This window comes from Corylus avellana, chromosome 3 (assembly GCF_965113065.1).
Source record: "Corylus avellana chromosome 3, dhCorAvel1.hap1.2, whole genome shotgun sequence".
Taxonomy (NCBI): domain Eukaryota; kingdom Viridiplantae; phylum Streptophyta; class Magnoliopsida; order Fagales; family Betulaceae; genus Corylus; species Corylus avellana.
The window spans coordinates 923142-934057 of record NC_142492.1 but is presented as its reverse complement, the minus strand read 5'-3'; the positions used below and the strand labels follow the sequence as shown (position 1 = coordinate 934057).

At 36.5% G+C, this 10916-nt stretch overlaps 1 protein-coding gene across 1 annotated transcript; it reads left to right on the top strand.

Annotated features, from left to right (window-relative positions):
* Positions 1-1352: 1352 nt before the first annotated feature.
* Positions 1353-4059, top strand: LOC132175488 (Concanavalin A-like lectin protein kinase family protein). The gene is made up of 2 exons (XM_059587451.2): positions 1353-2655; positions 2947-4059. Exons 1-2 carry the CDS (start codon positions 1446-1448, stop codon positions 3810-3812), a joined length of 2076 nt encoding a protein of 691 aa, XP_059443434.2. The 5' UTR covers positions 1353-1445; the 3' UTR covers positions 3813-4059.
* Positions 4060-10916: the final 6857 nt, after the last annotated feature.

Below are 10916 nucleotides of genomic sequence, written 5' to 3'. Positions count from 1 at the left end.
ATGTGCTTATCAAATGATAAAGAATACGTGTCATTTTAAAAGTTGTATTGTATGAATTTATTAGAAATACGTTATGTTAATAGATGCTCTTCGGTCCACTTTTACATGCATTTTTAAACTAACATATGCTAGTTCTATTAAAAATATATATGAGAATTATGTATTTTAAAAATATACATCAATTTAACAATCCAAAGAAATTCTTTTAACCCAAGAAGGGTGGGAAAAAGATTTGGACTTAGAAAAGTACTAGATTTAACATATGTAACGGCTATATGACGTGTGAATGCATGATTTCCCTTTTGAAATGATGGATTTGGATTCTGGACCCGAGATCACATGGCCTCCTCTTGTCATCACCGAATTCAACAAAGAAGCTCTGACCCAGTCTCGAAAGCACATTGTCGTACCGAGAATCTTTCCATGTTGCCGTTTAAATTCCAGCTCCATCATTATTATCTAGGATTCTAGGCCAAAAACTCACTGTCCATAATTTCTAACCTTTTTGTAAAGGTCAAAAAATTGTGGAATTCAGTGCCACAACGAGATCGCCACGTGGCAAAGGAATAGTGCTGCCTAGCCACCCAATTGAATAAAGTTCTAAGCTCCTTTTTTTTTTAGCAGTAGTAGTGGGCTGGTGAGGAATGTGGATTAGCACAAAAATTTAGGCAAAACAACAAAAGGGAAGGGATAAGATTAGAAAGATGAAGATTGTTTGTTTGCTGGGTACACTCTGTAATATTATTGGTTGAGATTCAAATTAGTACTTAAGTACGGAGAATAATTTCTCCATTTCAAATCTAATTAATGTAAATATGAGGGGCAAAATTAACTCAACGAAATGAAAATGAGATAATTCAAATGTTTGGAGTTTAATTATTGAGAAATACTATACTGTTTAGTGTTTTTATGATCCTACGTAATATTATTTTTTTTAAAAAAAACTTATTCCACCAATTTCTCAAAATTTTTAATAAAAAAACAATATTTATGTAGGATAGAAAAGTATCTGAAAATTATTTATGGTTTATTATAGTATAGTGGTGGGGCTAATTGTGGGTTTACAAAATATCCTACAAATTCAATAACTTCTTACTCTTAATAATATTACCCGACAAAAGCTTCACTCATGGTGAGACCCACACCATAATCAGTATTTAATCATTCAATCTGAATCTTTGACTCAGCCCTCCAACACCTAACCATCATGACCGCCACCCCCTCAAACGGTGCCGTCCCCACACATGTCTTGATAGCCGTTACAAAACCCTAATATTCAACACCCCCTTCAAACCGACCAACGCGCCCATTTTCTTCCCGTTTAAACACCATTTTCCCACCCACTTTTCTCTCTCTGTATTCTTTCTCTAATAGTAGAATCTCTCTTTCTCTCTCTCTCTCTCTCTTCAAAAATCCATTTCCTTTTGGTGAACAATCTTGGTTCAATGCTCTTCAACTATTGCTCCACAGCCATGCCTCCAAGAAAGCTTCTTGTTTTCTTGACGACGTTCCTCGTTGCTCTCTTCACCTTTTCAGACCCTTCTTTCGCTGCAGCCAACAATGTCAGTATCGATTTCCCATATTTCACACTCCGGAACCTCACTCTCCTCGGAGACTCCTACCTCCGGAACGGCGTCGTCGGGCTCACCCGGGAGCTCGGCGTGCCGTCCTCAAGCGCCGGCACCATGATCTACAACAAACCCATCACGTTCTTTGACTCGGACTCGAATGTAACGGCTTCTTTCTCCACAAGATTCTCCTTCTCCATTACCAACATCAATCCGAGCTCGTTTGGTGACGGATTAGCATTCTTTCTCTCCCCAGATAACCAGACTCTCGGCAGCCCAGGAGGGTACTTGGGCCTTGTTAATTCTTCCCAATTGACCAAGAACAAGTTTCTGGCCATCGAATTTGATACCCGGCTTGACCCGCATTTTGACGACCCGAATGAGAACCATGTCGGGTTGGACATCGAAAGCCTTATTTCGATCAAGACCGGCGATGCAATGTTGCAGGGGATTGATCTGAAGAGCGGGAATTGGATCACAGCTTGGATCGATTACGTCAACGGTAAAAGAAAGCTTCATGTTTCCTTGAGTTATTCAAGCTTTAAGCCGGAAAACCCAGTCCTGAGTGTGGATATTGATCTCTCCGATTATCTCAAGCCGGTTATGTACGTGGGTTTTTCAGCTTCGACGGAGGGGAGCACCGAGCTTCATTTGATTCAGAATTGGAGCTTTAGTACTTTCGGGTTCGTTCCGGCGAGGCCGAGATTAAGTCCTCACAATGTGTCGGACAGCTCAGTGACGGTGAAGCCAGCAATTCCTGTACCAAGCTCTGGCAGTAAACATCACAAGAGGATTGGTTTCGGTTTAGGGATAGCCGGTCCGGCCTTCTTTTTTGTGGTTCTTTTGGTTTTCGGTTACGTCTCGGTCAGGAAATGGAGGGGCATCAGAACCCAGATGAGCTTCAAAGCAGAGCTGCTTGCAGGGCCAAGAGAATTCAGTTACAAAGAGCTAAAGTCAGCCACAAAAGGATTTCATTCCAGCAGGATTATAGGTAATGGGGCGTTTGGGACAGTCTACAAAGCCCTTTTTGCCTCATCAAGATCAGGAACGATTGCTGCAGTGAAAAGATCCAAACATTCCCACGAAGGTATTTCCCAAAAGTTTAAGTAAGTAAATTGTGGAGTTAGAGCCCTCTTTGGCGGCTTTTTGGACTCTTAAAAACACTTTTAATTTTTTTATTAAACGAATATTTTTTTCTTCAAACAGACTTTTTGAGTGTTAAACGCACTTTTAGGTGCTTCAAATGCAATCTCAAACAGGCCCTTAGGGTTCAAACTCATGATTTTCGGCTCCGATACCATGTTAAATCACCGCTTAATTCAAAAGTTTATGTTGATAGGAAATGATGAGTTTAATCATTTAATTTATATTCTAACAGGTAAGACCGAATTCCTTGCCGAATTGTCTATTATAGCTAGTTTGAGGCACAAGAATTTGATTCAGCTCCTAGGTTGGTGCGTTGCTAAGGGTGAGTTGTTGCTTGTTTATGACTTCATGCCTAATGGGAGTCTTGATAAGATGCTGTACCAAGAATCTGGTCAAGCTACTTCGTTGAATTGGTCCCATAGGCTTAACATTGCGATTGGATTGGCTTCTGTTCTGACATATTTGCATCAAGAATGTGAGCAGCAAGTGATTCATAGAGACATAAAGACAGGAAATGTGTTGCTGGATGGGAGCTTTAATGCGAGGCTGGGTGATTTTGGATTGGCAAAACTCATGGATCATGACAAGAGCCCTGTCTCCACGCTTACTGCTGGAACAATGGGATACCTTGCACCTGAGTATCTTCAGTATGGGAAAGCAACTGAGAAGACTGATGTTTTCAGCTATGGGGTGGTTATTCTTGAGGTGGCTTGTGGAAGAAGGCCAATTGAGAGGGAACCGGGTAGTCTCAAAATGGTGAATTTGGTTGACTGGGTTTGGGGATTGCATTCTCAAGGAAAGATCATTGAAGCAGCTGATAAAAGATTGAATGGGGAGTTTGAGGAGGAAGAGATGAGGAAGCTGTTGCTGGTGGGATTGAGCTGCGCAAACCCGGATAATGTAGAGAGGCCTACTATGAGGAGAGTCCTACAAATCCTTAATAATGAGGTGGAGCCACTCGTGGTGCCAAGGATTAAGCCAACTCTCTCTTTCTCTTATGGCTTGCCTTGTCTTGATGACATTGTTTCAGAAAGTGAAGAAGAAGAGGAAGAAGATTCTGAGAGCTCCATCTCTCTGTCTGAGATTAGAGTCTGCTGAAGGAAGAATTCCTGTTGTCTTGTGCGAGAGCTAGCCCCATCTCTCTATATGATAGTTCGATTCTTTCATTCTTTAGCTTTATTGTAGTATTGTCATTCTGTAGTTTTTCAGCAAATACCAAATAGAGTCTGTAGGAGTTCACTGGCCTGAGTTCAAAACTATTCCATTGAACTTTGTTGTTTCTTCTGTATCTGAGATACAAGAAACTTTCTTAAATGTTTCAATTGTGAAATGGTACTCTGCTGTAACTCATCTTTGTTAGCAACCACATAAATAGAAGTTATAAAACAGTTTCCTCCAAACTGGGTTGGAGAAAATTCCTTCAAAGTTCACGATTTGATGGAATGATAACTAAACTCATAATTGTAATCTAAATTGCTCATAACTCCAACTTTGCCACCAGCGATTAGGGATAATTTGAATGAGTTATACAACTTATAACAATTTACATCAGTATAAGAACAAATTACAAAGCGTGCTTATCAGCTATATAACCCAATTAAACTCCAAATCAATCTTCTCCAATATCCATATGGAGAAACCCTTTGAACAAAGCAAAGACACACCAGAAATATATGCAATCAGGACTCGCAGATCCAGCATTCAGTGTCATGCTGTACAAAGCATCCTGCTGCCTCAGTATTTGGCTTGTGCAGCCACCCACCCACCTTGGATCCTTGGTCACTAGCCCCCTTGTGTGATCTAATGGAAACTTCTTATGCTCTGCTTTCGATTACAGCTAATCATATGATGATCACAACACGCTCTTGAATTCAAATAATAAGTCCCTCAGAAGATGGTGCAGGAGCCTGATACTTCAAGAGAAGTTGATTTCTCTCCAAATTGACCATTATGTTCCAAATACAAAAGAAGTAACAGTTCATTTTACAAACATTTGAAGCATGTGGGTCAGTTTAGAAGAATCTAGTAAACCAAAGTTCAAGTAGGTAAAATTTTTGTAAAGAAAATGCAGTGAAGGATGATGGACCTGCAAATTAACCTGAATTGAACCCTCCTAATCATCCTCTTAAAAATTAAAACTTTAGCTGTATAATAAAGTATATATAATGGATATAAAGCAGATGGTATCATCATTCTTGAGGAAATATATCTTACAAACTGTACTACTTGTCACCACATAAACCAAAATGATACTACAGTACTGTCATTCTTGTGATTCGGTAGTACTTGTCACCGGTTCTAATCTACCAGGGTCTTTTCTCGTACACTTTCGTGGTGTCAGACAATATTCTTCCTAGTACCAGCCAAAAGATTTGGAGCCTAGCTTATGGACTGTGCCTCACTTTGTAAAATTCTAAATTGGCCTTCCTCGAGAAAAGAAGAAACTTTATCAGTTTCTTGGTGGATCCAGAAAATCACATTTTGTAGTAAGCTGTAGTACTGTACATGTCCTTTTTAAGGATATCTTAGTAAATGATCACCTATATATGAATGACTTCTATCTTGTCATTAAGAGATCTAAGAAGAGATAATTAGATTGAGTTAAAATAATTTATTTTAACCCAATTCCGAGAATAAAATAATGATAGTTTTGTGACATCAAATATAAGGTTCAAAATCTACCCACCATTTCAAATTTTGCAATACCAAGTGTGGAGAAAAATCTTACATTGCCGTTTGATGAGGATGATCAGAAGGTGGTGGCCCGATCACTAATTAAGGATATAATTAGTGCTGCATGTGAAATGGAAGTGATGGTGACAGAAGAAGAGAAAGCACACTCCCAACAAAGACAAAGACTCTCTTTAGCCAATGGCGGGTTGTGCTCTCTCTCTTCTGTCAACATACATGATGCCTCTCATGCCTCCATCAATGCCATTGCAGGCATATATGCATGACATGCATTCTTCAATTCATCACTGAAATGGAAAACCATGAAAAATGCATGCTTTAGTATGACATCACATGCATGCATATATATGTGCAGCATTATCTATATATCTGGCTAGCTATAAACCGAGCATATATAATGCATGTATATATGTTCCCATATATATATAAAGGAATTGATTGGAACAGAGACATAAAAATAAAAGCAATTGCGTGTGGATAGAAAACTACATCATGAACAAAGTTTTCAGGACACTAATTATGGCAAGACAGACTGAAAAAAGAGAGAGAGAAAAAAAAAAAAAAAAAAAAAAAAAAAAAGGAGAGCTAGAGTACCTAATGGGTCTTATGATCCATCAACACCATTGAATTGAAAGTCACATCCATAAAACCATGTTTTTTCTTGAAACTGAGATCTTTTTGTTGTGCAATACATCAGGAATTTACATGATTTTCATAGGCTTATATGGATGAAACGATCATAAAGAAATTCACTAACCAAATAAAATAGTAAAGAAAAAGTAGTTAAAACCCGGAAATCTAAAGCTTCAATATACTCAAATCTTTAGCCCTAAGATAAATAACTTTCAATTTTCCTTATTAAGTGGGTTATGGGTCTAGGTCTTGTAGAAAATGGGCTGCCTTTTTTCCCCCACTTGTAGACCAAGTTGAAAAGTAATAATTAACACACTCTTAACAAACTGCATTGTCTCTAGCATCGCTTTTTCAAAAGACAGCTCTTTACTCGGAGGGATTATAACCACATCCTCACTCTTTTTCTTTTCATACTAAGATCTACACACACACACACACACACACACACATATATATATATATGTATATATATATATATATATATATATATATATATAATATGTTAAGTAATTGCTCTAACAAGAAATTGAAAAAATAAAAGTGGAAATAAGCATCAACTTGCCTTTGTATACAGCTGTTCGAAGCTTCTCCCATGAAATGATTATTCTTAGATCTCAGAATATATATATAGGCTGTGTGTGTGTGTGTGACACAGAGAGAGAGAGAGAGAGAGAGAGAGAGATGGGTTGATCAAAACAGAAAGTTTCTCTTCCATGAAAGTATAATTTGTGAAAGAAACACATCCTAGCTAATATTATCACCAAAATGTATATGATTTTAGTTGAAGAAGATGAAGCTGAGACAGAGAGAGAGAGAGAGAGAGAGAGAGAGAGAGAAACACAGCTTGACATTATGATCAGCAAAACAGATGGCTTGTTTGAATATATATGAAATGTTTTAACAGATGATGATAACCAAAGCACACACAAATCAACAAAGACGAAGCTTGAGAGAGAGAGAGAGAGGCTGAAAACTCTTTAGCTACCACAATAAAACAGTAGGAGGTAGGGCTCCTCTTATAGAGACCCCTGGCCACCGGCTACAACCGACGATGCATGGACTTTACCGGCTACTGCGAGTAAAAGTGGTCCTCTATTTAATTTCTATATTTGTTCATAATAATTTTTCTGTTTCCCCACATTTAATTTGAGACTCTCCCCGTCGGTCTCACATTTATTTACCAATTAACCTTGTATTTCTATTTTTTAAAAATAAAATAAAAGCCTTTGATTGAAGGATATCCTTAATTGTAAATTAATAATTATCAAATCATAGTTTTGTGATTATGTCTTACTTCTCAATATTTAGGTTGAACCCTAATTAACATGGTTTTGAGGTCAGATTATCACCCTTAATATATAAGAAAATGATAAAGGTACAACTTAAAGTCAATTTTGGTTTAACTTTTTTTTTTTTAAAGTTAAAATAAAAAAATTAAAAAAACAAAAAAAAAAAAACTGCATGTGAAAGAGAGAGCCTTAAACTAGAGAGAGAAATTTGGTCTAGAAGTTTGACCAAAGTTGAGTTTAAGTTGTAACTGTATCAGACATCTAATATATATATATATATATATATATATATATATATAAGATTTGATACAGACACAACACAAACTCAACTCATGGCTAACTTCTTTCCTACATGTAAAAAAAATTTGAATTTTAAATCAAACAAATTGTCTTTTTTTCTCAAATTTTCAGAATCCCAAAATTCTCTTATATATATATATTTTTTAGATGACACGTATGAGAGAAGTTGACCATAAGTTGGATTTGTGTTGTAACGTTAACATTTTCCTATATATATATATATATTTGGGAGGGTGACCGTCTATAGCAGGTAAATCCAACCAGGAAAAAAAAAAACAAAGAGTGTTGATTTGCAGTGCGACCAGAGCTGTTTCACGCGTGCCATGGGGGGCATGGATGTGGACGTGTGATTTAGGGTCTTATGAGGCTACCCTGCGATTGTGACATCTGGAGGACATGCAGGCCCGCTATAATCGTCTGCTCACAAAATAATATATATATATATATATATTTATTGTTGAAAAATTTAATTCTCATTAATTACATTTATTACGTTTACACCCAATAATTTTATATATTCCTCTCATATATATTTCACTCTCATATTATTTGGGTAGTTGAATTATTTTTTTAATTTATTTTTTTAATAAAGGTTGATTTAGGAGTTTATAAGATCGATTGCCACATCAGTCAAGTGATATAAGATGAATATGTAATATAATAACATTACTCAAAAATATGAAATATTACGTCACCGTCTACGCAACACTCAAATTCTGTAAGAATAAGAATTTTTAAGCATTTTCCTAAAACTTTTGGATGTTTGGTTGGAGAAGAACAGTTAATGTGGTTGTGGCACAGAGCTAGCCAAATTTTTAAAAATTATATTTTTATTACATCATTATTTTATCTTGTTGATGTAGCAGCGTAAATACTATCACGTGCGTTAACAAAATAAAAAATAAAAAATATGGTTTATAGCATTACTTTTTTACGCTATTTACGAAGTTTTATATGAATTGTACGTGAGAGTGCAAACATCTAGATCTATTCTATCAACTCATCTTTAGCGTGGCATTTAGTTTTTCAAAAGCGCCGGTGGATATTCATAATTAATCAAAGATATAATAGAATTACAATGCTCTCTTTATGGGGAGCCAAGAATTTGGTTGCCCAAGCCCTTTTTCTAAAGGGCGGCAAGTGCATTTAGTGTGAGTGGGATTTTTGGTTCATTTTTAGGCCAATTTCAAATAAGAACTCATTGAATGCAAGAAAAAAGATAAAAAGTGAGGCACGCTGGAATTTTGGAAGATCACATAAATCATTTTGATCAACAGATTCGATTCGAAAATGTATGGAGTATTACAATTTTTATTATAATTTCGTTTTATGTATGAACTTTATAAGTAGTTCCCGTGGTTATCACATTGTGACACATGATTGAAATAATTTAACAATAAAATTTGATAGGTAAATTTAGTTTTTTAGTAGTTGACATGAAAAGTACCACATGAATTGAAGAGCCCGTTTTATCCAGATGTGGTGTAAGCCCTCATATTTACAGCATCCAATAATAGCTTGACACATCAGCTTGAAATACAAGTTAGAATACACACTAAAACAACGAGTAATGCTATAAGTCTTCTTAGAGTCCTTCAACAGTCATCCAAAATGTGATGTGGCTTTTAAAATCATTAATAGATCAAAAGTCAATAAATTACATCTAAAATTCAATGGTGATTTTAAAAGCTACATCACATTTGAGATGACTCTAGGAAGACTTTAGGAAGACTTATAACATTACTTTTAAAACAACCGATCAACAATCCATCATTTGTAATCAACAAAAGTTGTGTTGCTCTTCTTCGTCTTTAGAAACCACCAGATCCACCCACACCAGCCTCCCCAGTCAAATGCCGCTGTTGAAATCAGTCAAAGCTACTGCACTACCTCCTCCCCTGCATAAAGCCCTCGATTGTGAATTTGTGATCTGTCTCTCACTCTCTCTCGGCTTCTCTTAAGACCCGTTTGTCAACAAAATCAGTTTCAAATGTCGATGTTGTCTTGAGAGGAGATCTGTGATCGGGTGTTTTTGACGTAAACTACGTTGGTGTAAAGGACCTAGTTTACACCAAGTTCTGATTGAAGTTATTTTCTACGAAGTGCCATGCTAATTTATAAAGAAATTATAAATAAAAATCATAGTACATGTAACGACACAATTTCTGTAAGTGTCCTCGACTTTCAACATGAGAAACATCACACTTGATTTATAGTGCTATTATGCTATATAAAGTGGCCTAGCAAAAGAAAAAGAACAGTAAAAACTACAATAACCAAGTTGAGATTATGCCTCCATCATCTCGCTGGTACGGCTCAATTGGTAGGCCAAGGCTTCCAAATGGAAGAAGAAGGAAAAACAAACACAAAAAAGACATCAAAATACTTGCTTTATAAAATGGTTGTCTTCTTTATATCAAGCCAATGTGGGATAACTTTTCCTCCATACACTTCATTAAAGGAATAGGATCATCTTCGGTCCATAATGGACTAAAGAACATTCAGTTTATGACTAGGATTTCTTCTTAGAAATCCTAAAAAGAAATCCTACCGCCACAAATAGGACATTTGTCACACTACAAAAATAAAATAAAATAAAATAAAATTTCAGATTAAAAAAATAATTAATAAATTAATAAAAAAAATAAAGGGTGACTAGCCACCCCATCTTGGCCATAGGGGGTGGCCGGACTGCCCCATTTTAGTTGGGGGTGGCTTGAGAGCCACCCCTATGGCCGGCCAGGGGTGGCCAGACCACCCCATGGTACTTGGGGGTGGTCCGGGCCACCCCCAAGGGCCAAAAGATTTTTTTTTTTTTTTTTTTTTTTTTAGATCTGGCCCTTGGGGGCCATGGGGTGGCCAAAGCCACCCCCCAGCCCCAACTGGGGTGATCTGGCCACCCCTTAATTTTTTTTTTTTTTTTTTTAGATCTGGTCCTTGAGGGCCATGGGGTGGCCGAAGCCACCCCCCAGCCCCAACTGGGGTGATCTGGCCACCCCTTAATTTTTTATAATTTTGTTTTATGATTTATATATATATATATATATATATATATATATATTAATGGGACAGATGTCCTATTTATGGCCTCAGGATCTCTTTAAAGAGATCCTGACCATTAACTGGATATTCTCCAGTCCAAAATGGACTGAAGATGATTTTGTTCTTGGGTTTTCCTCCATAACTTTATATTAACTTTAATACAGGAAAATCTTATCTACCAATCAATGAACTTAATTTTTTGAAGATAGAAAAAATAAGTTTCATAATTATTTAAAATATCATAAAT

What these genes read in the sequence shown, in the direction of transcription:
- LOC132175488 (XM_059587451.2), top strand. Translation starts at nt 1,446, where the DNA reads ATGCTCTTCAACTATTGCTCCACAGCCATGCCTCCAAGAAAGCTTCTT. An exon ending in ATCCAAACATTCCCACGAAG is followed by an intron (nt 2,656 to 2,946) that starts GTATTTCCCAAA and finishes ATATTCTAACAG; the next exon opens with GTAAGACCGAATTCCTTGCC.